The sequence below is a fragment of the Heptranchias perlo genome, chromosome 5, assembly GCF_035084215.1.
Source record: "Heptranchias perlo isolate sHepPer1 chromosome 5, sHepPer1.hap1, whole genome shotgun sequence".
NCBI lineage: Eukaryota > Metazoa > Chordata > Chondrichthyes > Hexanchiformes > Hexanchidae > Heptranchias > Heptranchias perlo.
In genome coordinates this window covers 104,269,453-104,295,342 of record NC_090329.1, presented here as the reverse complement: position 1 = coordinate 104,295,342, position 25,890 = coordinate 104,269,453, and the positions used below count along the sequence as shown (strand labels likewise).

At 45.9% G+C, this 25,890-nt stretch overlaps 1 protein-coding gene across 2 annotated transcripts in view; it reads left to right on the top strand.

The window, feature by feature from the left end:
* ascc3 (activating signal cointegrator 1 complex subunit 3) overlaps positions 1–25,890 on the top strand; it is a 599,461-nt gene that overhangs the window by 1,458 nt on the left and 572,113 nt on the right. For both annotated transcript variants that reach the window (XM_067984949.1, XM_067984950.1), the window contains exon 2: positions 8,813–8,963. In XM_067984949.1, coding sequence (XP_067841050.1) covers positions 8,874–8,963 — 90 coding nt within the window. In that variant the 5' untranslated portion in view covers positions 8,813–8,873. The remainder of the gene's footprint in view (positions 1–8,812; positions 8,964–25,890) is intronic.

Sequence of the window (25,890 nt, the reverse complement as noted above, 5' to 3'; positions counted from 1 at the left end):
TTTACCACCTCTATTCCCACCGTCCAGGGCCCCAAACGCTCCCTCCAGGTGAAACAGTGATTTCCTTGTACTTCTTTCAATTTAGTATACTGTATTCACTGCTCACAATGCGGTCTCCTCTACAGTGGGGAGACCAAATGCAGATTGGGTGATCACTTTGCTGAACACCTCTGCTCAGCCTGCAAGTGTGACCCTGACCTGCTGGTCACTTGCCATTTTAATTTCCCGTCCCACTCCCGCTCTGACTTCTCTGTCCTTGCTTGGCCTCTTTCACTGTTTCAATGAAGCTTGAGGAACAGCACCTCATCTTTTGATGAGGCATGTTACAACCTTCTGGACTCAACATTGATTTCAATAACTTCAGATCATAAGCACTGCTCCCATTTTTTATGGACAGTCAATGCTGCTAAAGGTTCTGCTGTTGCCATTTATAGCTCCTCTAGACCCATCTTTTTTGTTTCTTGTCCCATTACCACCCTCCTTGCGTTGCACCATCATCCCTTTTGTCATTTAATTACTCCAGCCCTCCGCCCTATCAGAAACCTTCCCTTTTGCTCTTTCCTCCGCTGCCCGCCCCTCCTCTTCCCCTGACTCTGTACTTGCTTAAAAACTGTTCAATTTTCAATTTCTTCCAGTTCTGACGAAGGGTCCTCGACCTGAAATGTTAACTCGGTTTCTTTCTCCACAGATGTTGCCTGACTTGCTGAGTATTTCCAGCATTTTCTGTTTTTATTATCTTGACTAAGGGCAGAGGTCCCTATTGAAGTCCCTGTTAGTGTCATTGAAACTGAATGTTGCAAAGCCATTAAGGGAGGAATTGTAAACAAATGCCTTCCCATAGGCTGGCTCTAAACAACCACAACAACAACAACATGCATTTATATAGCTCCTTCAATGTAGTAAAATGTCCCAAGGTGTTTCACAGGAGGGTTATCAAACAACATTTGACACCGAGCGATACAAGGACAGGTCAAAGATGTAGGCTTTAAGGAGCATCTTTAAAGGAGGGGAGCGAGGCGGAGAGGTTTAGGGAGGGAATGCCAGAGCTTAGGGCCTAGGCAGCTGATGGCACGGCGGCCAATGGTGGGATGATGAAAATCGGGGATGCGCAAGAGGCCAGCGTTGGAGGAGCGCAGCATTCTTGGAGGGTTGTAGGGCTGGAGGTGATTAGAGATAGGGAGGGGCAAGGCTGTGGTAGGATTTAGACCACAAGAGATAGGAGCAGGAGTTGGCCATTTGGCCCCTCGAGCCTGCTCCGCCATTCAATAAGATCATGGCTGATCTGATTTTTACCTCAACTCCACTTTCCCGCCTTTTCCCCATATCCTTTGACTCCCATGCTGATCAAAAATTTGTCTAACTCAGCCTTGAATGTATTCAATGACTCAGCCTTCACAGCTTTTTGGGGTAAAGAATTCCAAAGATTCACGACCCTCTGGGAGAAGAAATTCCTCCTCATTTCCATCTTAAATGGGCGACCCCTTATTCTGAGATTATGCCCCCTAGTTTTAGATTCTCCCGTGAGAGGTAACATCCTCTCAGCATCTACCCTATCGAGTCCCCTCACAATCTTGTATGTTTCAATAAGATCTCCTCTCATTCTTCTAAACTCCAATGAGTATAGACCCAACCTGTTCAATCTTTCCTCATAAGACAACCCTCCCATACCTGGAATCAGCCTAGTGAACCTTCTCTGAGTTGCCTCCAATGCAATGGTTAGTAAGTTTGCAGATGACACCAAGATTGGTGGCATTGTGGACAGTGAAGAAGGTTATCTAGGATTGCAACGGGATCTTGATAAATTGGGCCAGTGGGCCGATGAATGGCAGATGGAGTTTAATTTAGATAAATGTGAGGTGATGCATTTTGGTAGATCGAATCGGGCCAGGACGTACTCCGTTAATGGTAGGGCGTTGGGGAGAGTTATAGAACAAAGAGATCTAGGATTACAGGTTCATAGCTCCTTGAAAGTGGAGTCACAGGTGGATAGGGTGGTGAAGAAGGCATTCGGCATGCTTGGTTTCATTGGTCAGAACATTGAATACAGGAGTTGGGATGTCTTGTTGAAGTTGTACAAGACATTAGTAAGGCCACACTTGGAATACTGTGTACAGTTCTGGTCACCCTATTATAGAAAGGATATTATTAAACTAGAAAGAGTGCAGAAAAGATTTACTAGGATGCTACCGGGACTTGATGGTTTGACTTATAGGGAGAGGTTGGATAGACTGAGACTTTTTTCCCTGGAGAGTAGGAGGTTTAGGGGTGATCTTATAGAAGTCTATAAAATAATGAGGGGCATAGATAAGGTAGATAGTCAAAATCTTTTCCCAAAGGTAGGGGAGTCTATAACGAGGGGGCATAGATTTAAGGTGAGAGGGGAGAGATACAAAAGGGTCCAGAGGGGCAATTTTTTCACTCAAAGGGTGGTGTGTGTCTGGAACGAGCTGCCAGAGGCAGTAGTGGAAGCAGGTACAATTTTGTCTTTTAAAAAGCATTTGGACAGTTACATGGGTAAGATGGGTATAGAGGGATATGGGCCAAGTGCAGGCAATTGGGACTAGCTTAGTGGTATAAACTGGGCGACATGGACATGTTGGGCCGAAGGGCCTGTTTCCATGTTGTAAACTTCTATGATTCTAAGTATGTCCTTCCTTAAATAAGGGCACCAGAACTCCAGATGTGGTCTCACCAGTACCCTGTACAGTTGTAGCATGACTTCCCTTTTATACTCCATCCCCCTAGAAATAAAGGCCAATATCCCGTTTGCCTTCCGGATTACCTGCTGCACCTGTATGTTGACTTTTTGTGTTTCATGTATGAGGATACCCAGATCCCTCTGTACTGCAGCATTTTGTAGTATTTCTCCATTCAAATAATATTTTGCTTTTTTACTTTTCCTCCCAAAGTGGATGACTTCACATTTTCCCACATTATATTCTATCTGCCAAATTTTTGCCCATTCGCTTAACCTGTCAATATCCTCATCGCAACTTGCTTTTCCACCTATCTTTGAAAACAGATGAGAATTTTAAAGTTGAGGCATTGCTGGACCAGGAGCCAACATAGGTCAATGAGCACAGGGGTGATGGCGCTTGGCCCCCGCGCTCTCAGCTGCCTGCCCCCGTGCTCGTTGATTTCCTCCCCCCCCCCCCCCTCCCAAAAGAGTATATAACCTAGTGAACTAACTATCGTGTGTTGGTAGTTGTGATGAAAGTTAATGTTTGCTGAATTATTTTAGCAATTATGTGGCATGTTGGGTGCAAGATGGAATAGCAGTCTCTTAACTCAGTTCTTTCCCTTGACTCTGTGCATCATTCTCTTTGACTCTTTCCTCTGAAGGTGCCCTTTCCATCACTGATCTCATCTAATATGATGTTAGTGGTCCTGTATGTGTTTGTAGGGGGTGAGGAAGAATTTGTCGGAGTTTAGAAACAGCTAACTGATTTAAGACTCTTTTTTTAGATTTTCAATTTTATTACCTTTTTTTAATTTTGTTATATTTTTCGAAATGAGGAAATTTCAAATGGCATCACTTAAGTTTAAATCCTTATTTGCCATTTTTAAGGTGGAAGGGAGGATTGTTGTGGTGTGTTTTTCCTTTCCATTTTCTCCTGTCCTGAAGGTATTGCATTTTGTTGGATACCATTCCACAGGTGGTGGCAGCCATGTGCCCTAAATGTCCACTCTTTAATGAGTCTAGACACTCGGGACTCGATTTTCGGGTCGGGTTTCCGGCGGGTTTCCAGCGGGGGGGCCCCGAAAATCCCGATATCCAGTCACGTGACCGGATCGCAACGAAATCCCGGCCACTTCCGGGTACCGCGCTGACGTGCCAGCGGGGTTCCACTTGAGTGTACTTGCCTTGCTTGTTGAGGTCATTTAATGAGCTGAAGCAGCTGTCAAAAGAGGAAGTGTGGGATTTTAGGTTCAAGGCAGTGAGTTTCACACACTGGGGGAAACAGTCCTCCCTCAACCGGTCGTGTTCCAGCCAGCAGCCTGTGGCAGCTGCCAAGGTGCACTCCACAGCGGGTGGGAGAGCCCTCACCTACGCAGGAGGCCACCGCGTCACGTAGGGCAACCCCTGCCCTCCACCACCCCCCGCCAAGCCAGAGTACAGACCGATGTGAAACCGCAGCCCTAGAACGAGAAACCACCCACCTACCCTGCACAACCCCTCAGACCAACACCTGCCAGATGGGTGGTGCGTTGACATCGTCGGAGGACGAACAGCATGACCAGCCCTAGCAGCCTCGCAGTCCACGCCGTCCGCCTCAGAGACGTGGAGCCCCCCAACACGGTGCGGTGGCACACCCACCTGCACAGCAGGAGGGAGGGCAACTGCAGAGAGAGATGCGTCGCAGGAGGCACTACCCTCCGCACAGGGTGTACAGAGCGAGGCTCAGCTTCATGGACCTCTCCGAGGAGCAGTGCATACGTCGGCTCAGAGTCAATCGCCAGGTAGTCGCCGACATCTGCAGCCTCCTTAACAACGAGCTGCTCCCTGATGGACCAAGCAGCATCTTCTTACCTGTCGCCGTCAAAGTCACCACTGCCCTCAACTTCTTCACATCCGGTTCCTTCCAGGGTGCCACCGGGGACATCACCGGGGTCTGTCAGTCCTCTGCACACAAGTGCATAAGGCAGGTCACCGATGGGTTGTTCCGCCGGGCCTCGCACTATATCAACTTCGCCATGGACGAGCGCAGCCAGATGGAGAGGGCGGATGGATTCCATGCCATGGCTGGCTTCCCACGGGTACAGGGTGTAATCGACTGCACCCACATCGCAATACGGGCACCTCCGCATGAGCCAGGGCTGTTCATCAACAGGAAGGGGTATCACTCCATGAACGCCCAGTTCATCTGTGACCACCGCCAGAGATTCCTACACGTGTGCGCCAGATACCCCGGCAGCTGCCACGATGCCTTCGTCCTCTGAGTCCGCCGTCCCGCCCATCCTGCAGGCACCCAACGCCGGCAACGGCTGGCTCCTCGGCGACAAGGGGTATCCCCTACACACGTGGCTCATGACGCCTCTGAGGAACCCCATCACCGAGCCGGAGCGCCGGTACAATGACAGCCACACTGCTACCAGGTCTACAATTGAGCAGACCATAGGGCTGCTCAAGATGCGCTTCAGGTGCCTTGATCGTTCTGGGGGAGCGCTGCAATACACACCATTCAGAGTGGGACGAATCATAGTTGTCTGCTGTGCCCTGCACAACATGGCCCAACAGAGAGGGGTGCCGCTGGAGGAGGCCCCATCCACACCCGCCACCCACATTGAGGACGGCGAGGGCGAGGGCGAGGCCCTCGCCCGAGGAGGAGGAGGAGGAGGACGCGCCAGAGGATAGTGGACGACCCATGCGCCAAACCACGACTCACCGGGATGGTCGCCAGGCCAGGGAGGCACTCATACGTCAACGGTTCTCCTAGAGTCAGACAGTGCGAGGCGCTCGCATCTCCTCACCTGCACATGCGAGCGGCCATACCAGCCCCCTCCACTGAAGACTGTTGCCAGTACTCCTGCACCCACAGCAGTGTGCCCAATGGGCGGCAGCAGGTGTTCGCCGTCATGATGGCCTGCACGGAACGCACCTATTGCACAGGCCGCGGAAGAATGGACGAGAGGTGGCAGGAGTGGTAAGAATAGAGTATTTAATATGTACAATGTGACATGATATAAAAAAAATGTACAAATTAATAGACACGCTGGTTTATTCCCTTTGTGCTTATAACGCCTTTGGATTTCTTTTGCGGGTACCCCTACGTGGTGCTACCCCTGTGGCTCCAGCAGAGGTAGTGGCAGGTTGCTCGTGTTTTCGCCTTGACCGGGTAGATGCTTTTGGCGGACGGCCCCTGGGTTTCGGTGCCCGTGAGGGCACCTCCACAGACTGCTCCTCCTGCACCGGGGCAGGGGCAGACTCGGCCACCTGGAGAGGAGGCACCATTGCGGGTACTAGTTGAGAGGTGGGCAATGGGTGGGACGTGGGGGCGCCTTGAGAAGCGTCCCCGCTTCCATGTCCCCGATCACCATCATCCCTCTCGTGGCCTCGGCCCACATCACCCCTTCCACCCTGCTGGACGGCAGTTTGGATGGCATGTGTGAGGCCTTGCAAGGCCACCCCTAGTGTATCCCTCAGCCTGTTGATGGCGGCGGAATGTTGCTCACCCTGAATCCGTACAGACGTTGTCAGGGCCTGCAAGGACTCGATCTGGAGCTGTGCGTGACGCTCGAGGGAGGCCAACCTGTCCTCCACCGCAGACAGTCCCGCACCTACCCGCGACACTGTGTCGCTGGTACCCTCCTGTGCCTGCGCCACCAATGCCCGCATGCAGGAGTTGGACTCCTCCATCGCCTGCGCAATTGTGGACAATGCGCGCGGCACCTCTCCCAGTACCTCAGCAATTAGCTGGTGCCCCTCGACGACTCTCCTTTTCACTGGTGGCCCCCTGGGTTCAGCATCTGGGTCCGGCTGAGCAGAGCCTGGAGATGAGTGCTCCCTCCGACGCGGACCCTCCGCGGCTGCCCCTGCCACCAGGGTCTGCTCATGCTCACTCGTGCGCGGTGACTCACCAAGTGCTACCCCAACTAGTTGGCGAGGGGGACCCACCGAGGTGCGTGTCTCTGCGCTGGTGGATGGTTGGCTCTGATGTGACGATGCACCCTCAGAGACCGCCATGTCCTCTGAGGAATCGCCCTCCTCGATCGCTTCACTCGCAGACGGCCCTGCAAGAGAACAGAGGGCACTTTGAGGCATGTGGACCAACTTTACGGTGCGCCTGATGGCAGGTGATGATATGGTCACTCGCGATCATGGGTGTTGAGTGTCAGCTTTCCCTTACCGGCCGTTTCTGCAGCGACACACTCGCCATCAGCCACCGACAGGCAATGTCGCGTGCGGGCGAGGTCGAGCGCCTCCACCTCTGCGTCGGTGAGCTCTACCACTTGCGGCGGGCCACCTCCGGTGTGTGCCCTTTCACGATTGTTCTTGCTCCTCTTCTCCTGTCAAGGCAAGACACAGACGTGTGAGTGGGTGCGTATTGCATTGTGAGACGCATCGAGCATCGGTGTGGGTGGGTTGAGCGTGGCGCAGATGGATGGGAGGATGCGTGTGCCACATGCCCATCCCATTGCATAGGGATTGGGTGTGTGGTAGTGTTCGGGTGGGGACAGGGACGGTGGGTACTTGCGGGCACGGCGAGGATGGTGAATGAGTGGCTGTGAGGATTGCTGCTGGAGCGCTGTGGTGGCTCTGCAGGAGGGGTTGTGATCTGTTTGGCGTGATGGTGGGGACGGGCTGTGGGAGGGTGCGTTGGTGTACTCACCTTGCCAGACCTAGTCAGGTCATTGAAGCGCTTGCCTCACTGCTCCCAAGTCCTTGGGGTGTTGGCCCTGCTGCTCACCTCCGCCGCCACCTCTGCCCATGCCTTCCTGGTGGCGGCGGCAGGGAACTTGCGTCCATCCGCCGGGAAGAACGTGTCCCTCCTCCTCCTCACGCCCTCCAGCATCAGCTGCAGCGCAAGGTCGGAAAAACGTGGCGCAGCCTTTCCCCTTGGCTGAGCCATCATCACCAGCCTAATGATTGCAGCAGGAGGGGCTTTGGGAGACTGCCCCTTTAAGTGGAGCTCCTACATCGCGTCGACGGCACTGCGCATGCGCAGCCGGCCGGCACGCAGCTGGGGAGCGGAGAACCCGGAAGCAGGGCTTAATGTGTTCAATTATCCCGCGATCGCGTGGGGGACGCACGCAATTAGCCGTCCGCGTTTTCCACGCTCCCGGAGGACCACCCGCTGGGAACCCGCAGGCCTGCTAAATTCGAGCCCTCTGTCACATTGCTATTTGACCATGGAGAGCATCACTTGATATCCACACAAGCACACTTTCCAGCAGGGATGGGAACCATAGCTGATTTTGGTTTTCTCCTTTGCCCAGGGTACTAAGGCCATTTGTAACATTCTGCTACTCATCTGAAATTAGCTAACTAGGCACAGACTGGGAATTGAACCTGGGAACTTCTGGTCTGTATGGCTTAGTAATGGACTGAGTGCCTTTCTGCATTAGGCCACCAGGAGAATGAAAGATCATTTTAAAAAATGTAATATAAATGATTTTAAAATGTTCTTTTTTTAAAAAAAACAATACTGTGCAGATAAGGACATAATTGGTGAAGATAATGCAGGGCAACATATGTTGCAAAGAGCCTGGATGCATTCCTGAATTTTTGCAAAGTGAAGGTACCTTTGTACAGGTGGAGGGTATTTGTTTGTTTTAAAATTGAGTGTGGTTGCTTTTGTACAACTGTAAGTCAGCCGGTCCTGGTTTCTTCAAGATCGGGTTTGGCAGCCATAATAGCAAACACCAACACTGTACGTACTAAAGCTCGAGATTGATCAACTTAACTTCACTCACAATCAAAGTCCCGCAAATACATGCTGCAGGAGGGCTTTTTTAGGTCCTCACCTTCCACAATCAGGCACATTATTTTAAGAAAAATTATAGAGTTTGATCTTTACTTCTGCACACCAGTCTAAGTACAGAGAATATTTGGTTAAATGCCAGTGAAACTATTCTGGTAGTAGCATTCACACACCTAATCAGTACTGACATTCTCAGTCCATTTTAAAAGGGAGTGGAATTTGTAATTGTCCTGGTTTTCATGTACCTCTGTGTGTTACTTTACATTTTCATTGTGGTAATATGGTTGGGCCTATTCAACTCTATTGTATTCTGGCTATAACTGCCAGAGTTTATATTTTTGTATCAGTTGAACAGTTTCATGCACTTTCCACTTTTGTTCTGCCTGCAGATTTTGCAAATCTCAGTAGCAATTTGATTACTCTTCCTATGGATCAGTGAGTCGGGAATAAATGGAATTACCTCGTCTAACAGGAGCTTTGCGCTCCTTCTCAAATGTCACCAGACAAGATGAATATATCGAAGATTCTTCAGAGATGATGGTGGGTTTTTAGATGCATTTTCCATTTCAATCCGATCGTGTTTAAAATCAAGTAAGGGCAAATGCCAAGATACCGTTTTAGTGATAAGACCATGTCTGCATTACAATAATATTTTATGCAAGTATAGTTTAACTCTTTTTGAGGACTGTGGCAGGATTTCTGTAGCAAAGGCTAAATAAGACAGATTATGCATTTTCAATTTATTCCAAGGATGCTATATACAGAATGATTTTGGGACTTTAAGTATTTATACTCAATGTGATTAATTTTAGACCATACAAGCACTAAATTAACATACTCTTGCATGCTTGAAATGCACAGAATCTTCATTTTTTTTTGAGCGTATGGATTTCTGATTGTTTTCTCTGTAATTCTTTCTCCTGCGCCAATAGGGTGAAGTAAATTGTTTGCTCTCTGACCAATGCCCTCCAGAATAACTGCGGCAGTAATTTCTTTTTAGGGGATCGGATGATGTAATTATCAGAGCTAACTTGAATGGTTTATAAGTGCTGTTTGAACTGAGGCGAGATTGCAGTCCTGAAATCACTCCAGATTATCGATCTATTTTTATATAATGCTCAAACTTCATTGTGGGGGGTGAGGAGCGAGAGTTTATGTCCTGTTTTCTTTCTTCTTTCCTGAAGGAGATGACCTTTCCTGTTGTTACAATTCCACAGGTGGAGGCAATCCTCAGGAATTTGACCTAAATCTTCATCTGTGAGACTAGATAGTGGCAGCATTCTATTGGACTATTGTGGGCTGCACAGCTAAGCCTGAGCATGTCTTCTTAATTTGATGCCCTTGCCCTTGGCTTTATGGCTTAGTGACACACTGATGGTGTTCATAGGAACAGGAGTAGGCCATTCAGCCCCTCGTGCCTGCTCCGCCATTTGATTAGATCACAGATCAGCCATGATCTTACTCCATATACCTGCCTTTGGCCCATATCCCTTCATACCTTTGGTTGCCAAAAAGCTATCTATCTCATATTTAAAGTTAGCAATTGAGCTAGTATCAATTGCTGTTTGCGGAAGAGAGCTCCAAACATCTACCACCCTTTGTGTGTAGAAATGTTTTCTAATCTCGCTCCTGAAAGGTCCGGCTCTAATTTTTAGACTGTGCCCCCTACTCCTGGAATCCCCAACCAGCGGAAATAGTTTCTCTCTATCCACCCTATCTGTTCCCTTTAATATCTTTTACACTTCGATCAGATCACCCCTTAACCTTCTAAACTCGAGAGAATACAGCCCCAATTTGTGTAATCTCTCCTCGTAACTTAACCCTTGAAGTCCTCGTATCATTCCAGTAAACCCACGCTGCACTCCCTCCAAGGCCAATATGTCCTTCCGAAGGTGCGATGCCCAGAACTGCTCACAGTACTCCAGGTGCGGATTAACCAGGGTTTTGTATAGCTGCAGCATAACTTCTGCCCCCTTGTACTCTTGTCCTCTAGATATAACAAGGGGACATAGATTCAAGGTAAAAGGCGGGAGGTTTAGAGGGGATTTGAGAAAGAACTTTTTCACCCAGAGGGTGGTTGGAGTCTGGAACTCACTGCCTGAAAGGGTTGTGGAGGCAGGAACCCTCACAACATTCAAGAAGCATTTGGATGAGCACTTGAAATGCCATAGCATACAAGGCTACGGACCAAATGCTGGAATATGGGATTAGAGTAGACAGGGCTGATGGCCGGCGCGGACACGATGGGCCGAAGGGCCTCTATCCGTGCTGTATAACTCTATGACTCTCTATGACTCTATATAAAGGCCAGCATTCCATTAGCCTTATTGATTATTTTCTGCACCTGTTCATGACACTTCAATGATCTATGCACCTGAACCCCTAAGTCCCTTTGGACATCCACTGTTTCTAACTTTTTACCATTTAGAAAGTACCCTGTTCTATCCTTTTTTGATCCAAAGTGGATGACCTCACATTTATCTACATTGAATTCCATTTGCCACAATTTTGCCCATTCACCTAATCTATCAATATCGCTTTGTAATTTTATGTTTTCATCTACACTGCTTACAATGCCACCAATCTTTGTGTCATCGGCAAACTTAGATATGAGACTTTCTATGCCTTCATCTAAGTCGTTAATAAGTATTGTGAATAAATATAGTGAATAATTGAGGCCCGAAGACAGATCCCTGCAGGACTCCACTAGTCACATCCTGCCAATGTGAGTACCTACCCATTATCCCTGCTCTCTGTCGCCTTTTGCTCAGCCAACTTCCTAATCAAGTCCGTACTTTTCCCTTGATTCCATGGGCTTCTATCTTAGCTAACAGTCTCTTATGTGGGACTTTATCAAATGCCTTCTGGAAGTCTATATAAATAACATCCATTGACATTCCCCTGTCCACTACTTTAGTCACCTCTTCAAAAAATTCAATCAGGTTTGTCAGGCACGACCTACCTTTCACAAATCCATGCTGGCTCTCTGATTAACTGAAAATTCTCGAGGTGTTCAGTCACCTTATCCTTAATTATAGACTCCAGCATTTTCCCCACAACAGATGTTAGGCTAACTGGTCTACAATTCCCTGGTTTCCCTCTCTCTCTTAAAAAGCGGAGTGTCATGTGCAATTTTCCAATCTAGAGGGACAGTTCCTGAATCTAGAGAACTTTGCAGATGCCCTAACTATAATCTTTCAATGTGCTCACCTACTTCCTTTAAAACCCTGGGATGGAAACCATCTGGTCCTGGGGATTTGTCACTCTTTAGTGCTATTATTTTCTTCATTACTGTTGCTTTACTTATATTAATTTTATCGAGTCCCTGTCCCGGATTCAATATTTGTTTTCTTGGGATTTCCGGCATGCTATCCTCTTTTTCTACTGTAAATACTGATGCAAAGTAATTGTTCAACATGTCCGCCATTTCCCCATTGTCAATGACAATATCCCCACTTTCAGTTTTTAAGGGGCCAACACTGCTCCTGACCACGCTCTTTTCCCTAATATAACTATAAAAGTTTTTCGTATTGGTTTTGATATCCCTTGCGAGTTTCTTTTCATACTCTCTTTTTGTAGCTCTTACTATCTGTTTTCTGACCCTTTGTGGATCTTTGTATCTTTCCCATTCACCAGGATCTGTGCCATTTTTTGCCTTTTTAAATGCCCTTTCCTTATGTCTTATACTGTCCCATTCCTCTTTAGTTGTCCATGGCTGTTTTTTTTGGCAAGTAGAGTTCTTGCCCCTCAGGGGTATAAACTGATTCTGTATCATGTGAAATGTTTCTTTAAACATTTCTCACTGATCATCAGTCGTTTTACCCATTAACAGATTTGCCCAGTTTACTGCAGACCATCTCTGTCTCATCCCATTGAAGTCGGCTTTGCCCAAGTCTAGAATCTTAGCAGCTGATTCACTTTTTTCCCTTTCAAATACTACATTGATCTCGATCATGTTATTATCGCTATTGGATGGATGTTCACGCACAGTTAAGCCGTTAACTAAATCTGCTTCATTACTCATTACTAAATCTAGTATGGCTTGCCCCCTTGTTGCCTCGAGGACATACTGCTGTAAAAAAACTATCCCGGAGACACTCAAGAAATTCGCTACCTTTCTGACAGTTGCTAGTCTGCTTTTCCCAATCTATGTGAAAGTTTAAGACCACTATGGCTTTCTTACACGCTTATCTAATCTCTGCTTTATACAATCCAGTACTTCAGAGCTGCTGCCAGGGCTCCTATGTACAACTCCCACTATAGTCTTAGATCTTTTCCTATTTCTCAATTCAACCCATAAGGTCTCTGTTGGCTGCTTACCTCTCGTTATATCCTCCTTTATCATTGAAGTGATTTCATCTCTAATCTTTAAGGCTACTCCTCCCCCTCTTCCATTTTCCCTGTCTCTCCTGTAGACCTTATAACCTGGTATATTTAGTTCCCAATCCTGACCATCCTGCAGCCATGTCTCAGTAATAGCTATCATGTCATACCCTCCAATTTGAATTTGAACCTGTAGTTCATTTAATTTATTTCTTATACTCCGTGCATTTGTACATAGAACTCTTAGTTGGGCCACACACCCTAGCCTGACCTTCAGCTTTGATGCTGGGTTAATTGCCTTACGCTACCAGTGTTTTCACTTTATCTGTAGTGCCTAAAGTACACTCTCTTTCCGCTGCTCTACAATCTTCCCTTTCACTTGTTCTTGAACAACTGTTTGTATTATTTGTATTGTAAATTTCCCCTGGGTCTTCCCCTCTCTTGCTGCTCTCAACTTTACTCCCTTCTGACTCCCCGCTCAGGTTCCCATCCCCCTGCCATTCTAGTTTAAACCTTCCCCAACAGCACTGGCAAACACCCCCGCGAGTAGATTGGTCCCGGTCCTGCTCGGGTGTAACCCGTCCCGCTTATACAGGTCCCACCTTCCCCAGAACCGGTCCCAATGTCCCAAGAATCTAAATCCCTCCCTCCTACACCATCCCTGCAGCCACGCATTCATCCTGTCTATTTTCCTGTTCCTAGCACGTGGCACCGGTAGTAATCCTGAGATCACTACCTTTTGAAGTCCTGCTTTTTAATTTATCTCCTAACTCCTTAAATTCACTTTGCGGGACCTCATCCCCTTTTTTACCTATGTCTTTGGTACCAATATGGACCACGACTACTGGCTGTTTACCCTCCCCCTCCAGAATGCCCTGCAGCCGCTCTGCGACATCCTTAACCCTAGCACCAAGGAGGCAACATAGCATCCTGGAGTCACGTTTGCGGCCGCAGAAACGCCTATCTGTTCGCCTTACAATTGAATCCCCTATCACTATAACCCTACCACTCTTCTTCCTCCCCTCCTGTGCAGCAGAGCCACCCGTGGTGCCATGAACTTGGCTCTTGCTGCTTTCCCTTGATAAGCCATCTCCCCACACAATATCCAAAGCAGAATATCTGTTTGAGAGGGAGATGACCCCAGGGGACTCCTGCTCTACCTGCCAAGTCCTTTTACTCTGCCTGGCGGTCACCCATTTCCTTTCTGCCTGCGTAATCTTTAACTGCGGTGTGACCACCTCACTGAACGTGCTATCCAGGATAGTTTCAGCATTGCGGATGCTCCACAGTGAATCCACCCGCAGCTCCAGCTCCGAAATACGGTTAGCCAGTAGCTGCAGCTGGACACACTTCCTGCACACACGGTCGCCAGGGACACTGTTAGTGTCCATGATTTCCCACATAGTGCAGGAGGAGCATATCACTGGTGCGAGCTCTGCTGCCATGACTTGCCTTATACTCTCAGACTCTCCTCCCGTTCTCGGACTGTCCTTTTATACTGTGCTCACCTCTCTGACTCTCCTGCCTCACCTGTGACGTCGCACAGTAGTTTTCTCTTGTTCGAAGCTTACCTCCTGGAAGGAGGCCGTACGGCCCATCATATCTGCTGGTTCTCTGCTTGAGCATTTCAAAACTAATTCCACTGGTCCACACTTTCCCCAAAACCCTGTATCTTCTTGCACTAAAAGATATTTCTCAACTTTTCCCTTTAAAGTTTACTGGTCTCCGCCTAAACCACTCCCTCTGGCAAAGCATTCCATGTTCCAGCAATCCTCTAGGTAAAGACATTTCTCTTAACCACACTCCATACTCAATAACAACAACAACCATTTTATATAGTGCCTTTTAACATGGCAAAAACATCTCAAGGTGCTTCACAGGAGCATTATTGGACAAAATTTGACCCCAAGCTACATAAAGAGATATTAGGACTGGTCATAGAGGTAGGTTTTAAGGAGTGACTTAAAGGATTAGAGAGAGTGAGATGGAGAGATTTAGGAAGGGAAATTTAGAGCTTCTGGCCTAGGCAGCTGAAGGCACGGCTGCCAATGGTGGAGCGATGAAAACCGGGGATGTGCAAGAGGCCAGAATTGGAGGAGTGCAGAGATCAGAGGGTTGTAGGGCTGGAGGAGGTTACAGAGATAAGGAGGGGCGCGGCCATGGAGGGATTGAAAACCAGAATGAAAATTTTAAAATCAAGGCGTTGCCGAACTGAGAGCCAATGTAGGTCAGTGAGTACAGGGGTGTAAGGTGAATAGTTCTTGATGCGAGTTAGGATACGGGCAGCAGAGTATTGGATGAGCTCAAGTTTAAGGAGGGTGGGAGGCTGGCCAGGAGAGCATTGGAATTGTTGAGTCTGGAGGTAACAAAGGCATGGATGAGGGTTTCAGCAGCAGATGAGATGAGGCAGGGGTGGAGACGTAAACTTGTCACTCTGACAATTTCAAATTGATAACCCTTTGTCACTGACTTCCGAACTAGAGAAAATAATATTTTCCTGTTCGCTATCAAAACTCTTCATAATTTTAAAAACCTCCATTAAATCTCCTCTTGCCCTTCTCTGCTAAAATTGCCCCACTACCTCAAGTCTCTCCTCTTAACCATGTTTTGCCTCCTGGGCATCATAGGAACAGGAGTAGGCCATTCAGCCCCCTGTGCCTGCTCCGCCATTTTATAAGATCATGGATGATCTGTGATCTAACTCCATATACCTGCCTTTGGCCCATATCCCTTAATACCTTTGGTTGCCAAAAAGCTGTCTATCTCCGATTTTAAATGTAGCAATTGAGCTAGTATCAATTGCCGTTTGCGGAAGAGAGTTCCAAACTTCTACCACCCTTTGTGTGTAGAAATGTTTTCTAATCTCACTCCTGAAAGGTCTGGCTCTAATTTTTAGACTGTGCCCCCTACTCCTAGAATCCCCAACCAGTGGAAATAGTTTCTCTCTATCCACCCTATCTGTTCCCCTTAATATCTTAAACTTCGATCAGATCACCCCATAACCTTCGAAACTCCAGAGAATACAACCCCAATTTGTGTAATCTCTCCTTGTAACTTAACCCTTGAAGTCTGGGTATCATTCTAGTAAATCTACGCTGCACTCCCTCCCAGGCCAATATGTCCTTCCGAAGCTGTGGTGCCCAGAACTGCTCGCGGTAGTCCAGGTGAGGTCTAACCAGGGTTTTGTATAGCTGCAGCATAACTTCTGCCGCCTTGTACTCTAGTCCTCTAGATATAAAAGCTAGCATTCCATTAGCCGCCTTGATTATTTTCTGCACCTGTTCATGACACTTCAGTGATCCATGTACCTGAACCCCTAAGTCCCTTTGGACATCCACTGTTTTTAACTTTTTACCATTTAGAAAGTACCCTGTTCTATCCTTTTTTGATCCAAAGTGGATGACCTCACATTTGCTTACATTGAATTCCATTTGCCACAGTTTTGCCCATTCACCTAATCTATCAATATCCCTTTGTAATTTTATGTTTTCATCTCCACTGCTTACAATGTCACCAACCTTTGTGTCATCGGCAAACTTAGATATGAGACTTTCTGTGCCTGCATCTAAGTCGTTAATAAATATAGTGAATAATTGAGGCCCCAAGACAGATCCCTGCGGGACTCCACTAGTCACATCCTGCCAATGTGAGTACCTACCCATCATCCATACACTCTGTTGCCTTTCGTTCAGCCAACTTCCTAACCAAGTCCGTACTTTTCCCTCGATTCCATGGGCTTCTATCTTAGCTAACAGTCTCTTATGTGGGACTTTATCAAATGCCTTCTGGAAGTCTATATAAATAACATCCATTGACATTCCCCTGTCCACTACTTTAGTCACCTCTTCAAAAAATTCAATCAGGTTTGTCAGGCACGACCTACCTTTCACAAATCCGTGCTGGCTCTCTCTGATTAACTGAAAATTCTCGAGGTGTTCAGTCACCTTATCCTTAATTATAGACTCCAGCATTTTCCTCACAACAGATGTTAGGCTAACTGGTCTACAATTCCCTGGTTTCCCTCTCTCTCTTAAAAAGCGGAGTGTCATGTGCAATTTTCCAATCTAGAGGGACAGTTCCTGAATCTAGAGAACTTTGCAGATGCCCTAACTATAATCTTTCAATGTGCTCACCTACTTCCTTTAAAACCCTGGGATGGAAACCATCTGGTCCTGGAGATTTGTCACTCTTTAGTGCTATTATTTTCTTCATTACTGTTGTTTTACTTATGTTAATTTTATTGAGTCCCTGTCCCGGATTCAATATTTGTTTTCTTGGGATTTCCGGCATGCTATCCTCTTTCTCTACTGTAAATACTGACGCAATGTAATTGTTCAATATGTCCGCCATTTCCCCATTGTCAATGACAATATCCCCACTTTCAGTTTTTAAGGGGCCAACACTGCTCCTGACCACCCTCTTTTTCCTAATATAACTATAAAAGTTCTTCGTATTGGTTTTGATATCCTTTGCAAGTTTCTTTTCATACTCTCTTTGTAGCTCTTACCAGCTGTTTTGTGACCCTTTGTTGATCTTTGTATCTTTCCCATTCGCCAGGATCTGTGCCATTTTTTGCCTTTTTAAATGCCCTTTCCTTATGTCTTATACTGTCCCATACCTCTTTAGTTGTCCATGGCTGTTTTTTTTGGCAAGTAGAGTTCTTGCCCCTCGGGTATAAACCGATTCTGTATCACGTTAAATGTTTCTCTAAACATTTCTCACTGATCATCAGTCGTTTTACCCATTAACAGATTTGCCCAGTTTACTGCAGACAGTCTCTGTCTCATCCCATTGAAGTCGGCCTTGCCCAAGTCTAGAATCTTAGCAGCTGATTCACTTTTTTCCCTTTCAAACACTACATTGATCTCGATCATGTTATTATCGCTATTGGATGGATGTTCACGCACAGTTAAGCTGTTAACTATATCTGGTTCATTACTCATTACTAAATCTAGTATGGCTTGCCCCCTTGTTGCCTCCAGGACATACTGCTGTAGAAAACTATCCCGGACACACTCAAGAAATTCGCTACCTTTCTGACAGTTGCTAGTCTGCTTTTCCCAATCTATGTGAAGGTTAAAGTCCCCCATTAACACCACTATGCCTTTGTTGCACGCTTGTCTAATATCTGCATTTATACAATCTAGCACCTCAGAGCTGCTGCCAGTGGTCCTATACACAACTCCCACTATGGTCTTAGATCCTTTCCTATTTCTCAATTCAACCCATAAGGTCTCTGTTGGCTGCTTACCCCTCATTATATCCTCCTTTATCATTGAAGTGATTTCATTTCTAATCACTAAGGCTACTCCTCCCTCCCTTCCATTTTCCCTGTCTCTCCTGTAGACCTTATAACCTGATGTGGAGATGCCGGTGATGGACTGGGGTTGACAATTGTAAACAATTTTACAACACCAAGTTAGAGTCCAGCAATTTTATTTTAAATTCACAAGCTTTCGGAGATTTTCTCCTTCCTCAGGCAAATGTTTCAAGAGCTCCTTGAAACATTTGCCTGAGGAAGGAGAAAATCTCCGAAAGCTTGTGAATTTAAAATAAAATTGCTGGACTATAACTTGGTGTTGTAAAATTGTTTACAATTGTCAACCTTATAACCTGGTATATTTAGTTCCCAATCCTGACCATCCTGCAACCATGTCTCAGTGATAGCTATCATGTCATACCCTCCAATATGAATTTGAACCTGTAGTTCATTTAATTTATTCCTTATACTCCGTGCATTTGTATATAGAACTCTTAGTTGGGCCACACATCCTCGCCTGACCTTCAGCTTTGATGCTGGGTTAATCGCTTTACACCTTCTTCTAGTTTTCACTTTATCTGTAGTGTCTAAAGTACACTTTCTTTCTGCTGCTCTACACTTTTCCCTTTCACTTGTTCTTGAGCAACTACTTGTATTGTAAATTTCCCCTGGGTCCTCCCCTCTCTTGCTGCTCTCAACTTTACTCTCTTCTGACTCCCCACTCGGGTTCCCATCCCCCTGCCACTCTCGTTTAAACCTTCTCCAAAAGCACTGGCAAACACCTCTGCAAGGATATTAGTCCCGGATCTGTTGAGGTGCAACCCGTCCGGCATGTACAGGTCCCACCTTCCCCAGAATCGGTCCCAATTTCTCATGAGTCTAAATCCCTCCCTCCTGCACCAACCCTCCAGCCACGCATTCATCTGATCTATTCTCCTATTCCTATACTCACTAGCACGTGGCACTGGGAGTAATCCTGATATTACTGCTCTTGAGGTCCTGCTTTTTAACTTATTTCCTGACTCCTTATGTTCTGCTTGCAGGACCTCATCCCTCTTTTTATCTATGTCGTTGGTACCGATATGGACCACCACCTCTGGCTGTTCACCCTCCCTGTTCAGAATGTCCTGCAGCTGCTTAGTGACATCCATGATCCTGGCACCAAGGAGGCAACAAACCATCCTGGAATCACGTTTGCGGCCACAGAAACGCCTGTCTGCTCCCCTAACTATAGAATCCCCGATCACTATTGCTCTCTCGACCTTTCTCCTCCTTCCTCCCCTCTTTCCCTACCCCCCCCGTACAACTGAGCCACCCATGGTGCTTTGGACTTGGCTCTGGCTGCACTCCCCAGAGGAACCCTCTTTCCCCCCACCAGTACCCAGAACTGAATACTGGTTGGAGAGTGAGATGCCCCCAGGAGACTTCTGCACTACCTGCCTGGTTGTCCTTATGAGTCTGTGCAGTACTCTCGCTATGGTTTTAATGTCCTTTCTGTAATGGGGCACTCAAACTTCTATAACTGGTCTAACCAATTTTTTGTACCATTTTTTTGTATCATTTCTTCTTTACTTTTGTACTCAATACCCTGATTCTTAAAATGTTGTTGGCCTTTTCTTTTATAGCTTTATTTATCAAAACTTATTTTCTAGAATAATGTATTTCAACCTATTGGTCTTTCTGTTCACCCACACCCTTCTATATTTTTCCATTGATTATATCTTGCCATTCCTTGGTTTTCCTCCTAAAATGAATTACTTTACACTAAAATAGATAGAGTAGACGAGGGGAATGCAATAGATATGTAATATTTGGATTTTCACAAGGCCTTTGATAAGGTACTGCATTGTAGACTCCATGACTAAGATCAGAGCATGTGGAATCAGGGAACGAGTAGCAGAATGGATAGTAAGTTGGCTACAAAACAGAAAACAGAGAGTAGAGGTTAAAGTTGCTACTCAGACTGGCAAAAGGTGGGAAGTGGTGTTCCACAGGGATCGTTGCTGGGACCACTGTTCACAATTTACATTAATGATTTGGACTCGGGAATTGGAAGAACAATTTCAAAATTTGCAGATGACGCCAGGTTGCGGGGTGTAGTTAATTACAAAGGAAGAATGTGTCAAAATGCAAGAAGACATTATTCAACTTGCAGAATGGGTGTGTAATTGGCAAATTAATTTCAGTATAGGTAAGTGTGAGGTGGTGCATTTTGGTTGGAAGAATGAGGCCACATTCTGCTTGGATAATAAGACCTAAAGGGAGTCGAGGTTCAAAGGGATCTCAGGGTACAGATGCACAAATCACTAAAAGTAGTGACGCAGGTTAATAAGGCCATAAGAAAGGCAAACCAAGCAGGGGGTTCATTTCTAGAGGGAGAGAATTGAAAAGCAGCGAAGTTATGTTAAACTTGTGTAGAACATTGGTTAGACCACACTTGGAGTATTGTGCACAGTTCTGGCCTCCATATTATGAAAAGGATATAGAGGCATTGGAGAAGGTGTAAAAAAAATTCACAAGGATGATACCAGAACTGAGAGGATATACTTATCAGGAAAGGTTGCACAGGCTGAGGCTCTTAGATGGAAGGGCTGAGGGGTGACCTGATAGGTCTTTAAGATAATGAAAGGGTTCAATAGGGTAGATGTAGAGAAAATGTTTCCACTTGTGGGGAGTCCAAAACTATAGGTCATAAATATAAGATAGTCACTAATAAATCTAATAGGGAATTCAGGAGAAACTTCTTTATCCAAGGAGTGGTAAGAATGTGGAACGTGCTACCACAAGGAGTAGTTGAGGCAAATAGCGTGGATGTATTTAAAGGGAAGTTAGATAAGCACATGAGGGAGAAAGGAATAGAAGGGTATGCTGATTAGATTAGATGAAGTAGGAAAAGAGGAAGTGCGTGTGGAGCATAAATGCCGGTTGGTCCAAATGGCCTGTTTCTGTACTGTTGACTCGATGTAAAATGCATTTTCCACCTGTCTGTCCATTTCTCAAAATTGTCTGTCTTCCTGAAGTCTTTTACAGTCTTTCTCCTCACTGTTTGCCAAACACCTTACTTTTGTGTTATCAGCAAATTTTGAGAGTGTGTTCCCTATGCCCAAGTCCAAATCATCTGGTCAACGGTCCTGGTCAAAGTGACGATGGGGCTTTATCTCTCCTTGTCCTTATTGATTTCACTGAGATGTTTGCTACAGTCATCCATGCTATTCTGCTCCATTGCCTCTTCTCTGTTGTCCAATCTGTATTTCTCGCTTCACTAGTAAATGAGGAGGTGGTTGAAAAGTTGCACTTCACTCATAAAAGAGCTGCATACATCTCGCAAAAGACTAATTCATAGAAATTTATGGCACAGAAGGAGGGCATTCGGTCCATTGTGTCTGTACTGGCTGAAAAAGAGCTCTCCAGCCTAATCCCATTTTCCAGCTCTGGGTCTGTAGCCTTGTACTTCGTGCTCATCCAAGTACTTTTTAAATGAGTTGAGGATTTCTGCCTCTACCACCCTTTCAGGCAGTGAGTTCTAGACCCCCACCACCCTCTGGGTGAAAAAAATTTCTCCTCAACTCCCCTCTAGTCCTTGTACCAATTACTTTAAATCTATGCCCCCTGGTTATTGATTTCTCTGCTAAGGGAAATTGTTCCTTCCTGTCCATTCTATCTAGGCCCCTCATAATTTTATACACCTCAATTAAATCTCCCCTCAGCCTCCTCTGTTCCAAAGAAAACAATCCCAGCCTATCCAATCTTCCCATAGCTAAAATTCTCCAGATCTGGCAACATCCTCGTAAATCTCCACTGTGCGCTCTCCAGAGCAATCACATCTTTCCTGTAATGTGGTTACCAGAACTGTGCACAGTACTCTAGCCATGGCCTAACTAGTTTTTATTCAGTTCTAGCATGACCTCCCTGCTCTTATTCTATGTCTCGGCTAATAAAGGAAAGCATCCCGTATGCTTTCTTAACCACCATATCTACCTGTCCTGCTACCTTCAGGGATCTGTAGACATGCTTTCCAAGGTCCCTCTGTTCCTCTACACCTCTCAGTATCCTTCTATTTATTGTGTATTCCCTTGCCTTGTTTGTCCTCCCCAAATGCATTACCTCATACTTCTTTGGATTGAATTCCATTTGCCACTTTTCTGCCCATCTGACCAATTCATTGATATCTTCCTGCAGTCTACAGCTTTCCTCCTCACTATCAACCGCACGGCCAATTTTTGTATCATCTGCAAACTTCTTAATCATGGCCCCTACATTTAAGTCGAAATCTTTAATATATACGACAAAAAGCAAGGGACCTAGTACTGAACCCTGCGGAACCCCTCTGGAAGCAACCTTCCAGTCACAAAAACACCATTACCCTTTGCTTCCTGCTACTGAGCCAATTTTGGATCCAACTTGCCACTTTTCCCTTGGATCCCGTGGGCTTTTACTTTTCTGACCAGTCTGCCATGTGGGACCTTGTCAAAAGCCTTGCTAAAATCCATGCAGACCACTGTTTTTCAAACTTTTTTGCTCAATGGAAGAAAAACACTTACCCAGGGACCCAAAACAATAATATCTTCTTACTCGAGTTTTCCTAAAATCAGAATAAAGGGCAATACATGCTAGCTTTAATCACTTCACTTCAAATAATAACTAAAATTAGACATCGACATTACCTGAAAAATATTTTAAATAGTTTTTTTAAAAAAAAGAGTTTCACTTACTTAATGTGACTGGTGGGTCTGCCTGTTGTTCATGATCTCATTCCAATCTGGATCACAAGATGGAAGCGTTGTTGAGTCAGTTTTTTTTTCTTGATTTCAACCTTGTCAATGTAGAAAATCCCAGTACAATCCCATGTAGGTTGTTGTGAACGGCAGCGATAACAGAACACTAATCTTGCTTAACGGTGAATAGTCTCTGAAAGCACTGATCCAAAAAGATGACAAACCTAATAACTGTGGCATGTTTTCAGTGTGCTATCACAGGTGAGTTGCACCAGCTTGTTTTATTGCTCAAGCATCAAGTTTAGCTTCATTATTTCAGGAATAACTCATTAAAGTATATATTTTTAAATAACCCAGCTTTTTCTTGCTGCTGGACTGCATCTAAATTTCTCAGCTGATAAACATAGCTCTGTGCATAGATTTGGGTATGCACATGCAGAGCTCTGCTCTTCCCCAATCTGAGTGGTGCATGTGGGGCAATATAACTTGATACTGCCAACTTGCTGCAGTCTCAAATCTACACCAGTACAAAACAAATACAGGGTAGTTGCAATATAATAGTACAAATAAATTACGGTAGCTGAGACAACATTGATGTTAAAGACTTGAAAAGTAATTTTCTAAATACTTTTTTGGAGGGGTGGATGTGAGGGTTTGATGAGGTACCTTCATAGTAGTTTCAACTTGCAAATGTCAGATATGTTCACATTTGCCAGCTTTATGTGGAAGAACAAACTTTTAGGTTGTAAACTGCTAATGTTTCTCGTGGGGAAAAATACAGGGCCACTTCCTTTTTTTTAAAAAAAAAAGGTGAAACCAATTCAAATGCGTTTATATCTGAAATTAGATAGCTAGAATGTAAAATTGCTTTTGGGAGGATTATATTTTCAGTCCTTTGTGCATGCATATTTTCAAAGAAGAAAAATTGTAACGCTGACTAGATGACCGGTAGCTCAGCGGTTCGGGAAGAAACTTCTTAAAGGGAGTCGGAGTCAACCTCCACTCCCCCAAAGAAAAACTCCAGGAGAGACATGCTGCCTGGAGTGGCCCTCTGAGTTGATCAGTTGAAGGAGTGGCAACTGCACTGCTCCCAGTATATGGGCCGGGATGTGGTAGGTGTTTGCTTTTTGAAGAACAGCAGGATGAGACTTGTTTTCTGAGCCCAACAAAAGACGCGGGGGTGAGTGAATGAAACGGACTGCAATTAAACTCCGGATTGGAAGCCCAGATCTCTCTTTACAATGGCATGTTGGCCTTTATTTCAAGGGGGTTGGAGTACCAGAGTAAGGAAGTCTTCCTACAATTGTACAGGGCTTTGGTGAGACCTCACCTGGAGTACCGCGTACCGTTTTGGTGGTCTTATCTAAGGAAGGATATACTTGCCTGAGAGGTGGTGCAACAAAGGTTCACTAGATTAATTCCTGGGATAAGAGGGTTGTCCTATGCGGGGAGGTTGAGTGGAATGGGCCTGGAGTTTAGCAGAATGAGAGGTGATCTCATTGAAACCCATGAGTCTGAGAGGGCTTGACACAGTAGATGCTGAGAGATTGTTTCCCCTGGCTAGAGAGTCCAGAACTAGAGGGCATAGTTGCAGGACAAGGGGTCGGCCATTTAAGACTGGAATGAGGAGGAATTTCTTCATTCTGAGGGTTGTGAATCTTTGGAATTTTCTACCCCAGAAGGCTGTGGATGTTGAGTCGTTGCGTAAGTTCAAGGCTGAGATAGATAGATTTTTGGACTCTAGGGGAATCAAGGGATATGGGTATTGAGCAGGAAAGTGGTGTTGAGGTTGAAGATCAGCCATGAGCTGATTAAATGGTGGAGCAGGCACGAGGGGCTGTATGGCCTACTCCTGCTCCTATTTCTTATGTTCTTTTGTTCAAACACATTAGTCCAGGTCTGCCTCCCATTTTCACCTGGAGGCTTCACAGCCGCCAGGATCAGGTCGAAAACGGTTTAAAATTTACTGAGACTATGAACCACTTCACCTATATTTAAAAAAAAACTTGTATTTTCTTCTCTCCTTCCCTCGCCCCCTCCAGTTTTGTTTTTAAATGGAACTGACCCCCCATTTACCTCTGTTGCTTCTCGTCTTCTATCTCCTTTTATCTTCTTTACCACAAAAGACCGGAAGATCTCCTTGATGTTGGTGCCATGGTTGTTCTCCGGCCTACAGCACCCACAGTGCACCTGCTCATCTTGTCCCCTCCCCTGCCGCCACGGGGAGCAGCGTGAAGCAGCAATAAGGGAGTGCAAGGGCTCAGCGCATCCTGGTTGATGCTCGACATGTCGGGGCAGCTCTTCATGATGAGCTTGACGGGAGACAGAAGCAGCCCGATCGTGGTGGGCGGTGGACTCGGCCTCGTGGTGAAGTGACCCAGTGATTAATGTTCCGAGTCGTGACCCGTACTTTGAAAACCACTGATGTAGACTACGTCAAATGCGCTACCCTCATCGACCCTCCTTGTTATCTCCTCAAAAAATTCAATCAATTTAGTCAGACTCGACCTTCCTTTGACAAATCCATGCTGACTGTCCTTGATTGATCCGTGCCATTCTAAATGACGATTAATACTGTCCCTTGGAATTGTTCCCAGTAATTTGCCCACCACCGAGGTTAGGCTGACTGGCCTGTAATTACTTGGTCTGTCCCTTGCTCCCTTTTTAAACAACGTTAGCAGTTCTCCGGCACCACGCCTGTAGCCAGAGAGGATTGGAAAATGATGGTCAGAGCCTCCGCTATTTCCTCACTTGCTTCTTTTAACGGTGTGGGATACATTTCACCCGGGCCTAGTAATTTTATCTACTTTCAAAGATGCCAATTCCCTTAATGCTTCCTCCCTGACTATGTTTATCCCGTCCAGTATTTCACACTCCTCCTCCTTAACTACAATGTCTGCACTGTCCCCCTCCTTTGTGAAGACAGACGCAAAGTATTAATTAAGAACCATGCCCACGTCTTCCGCCTCCACACACAGGTTACCTTTTTGTTCTCTAATAGGCCCTACTCTTTCCGTAGTTATCCTCTTGCTCTTAATGTATTTATAAAACATCTTTGGGTTTTCCTTGATTTTACTTGCCAATATTTTTTCATGCCTTCTCTTTGCTTTCCTAATTTCCTTTTTAATTTCACCCCTGCACTTTCTATACCCTTCTAGGCTTTCAGCAG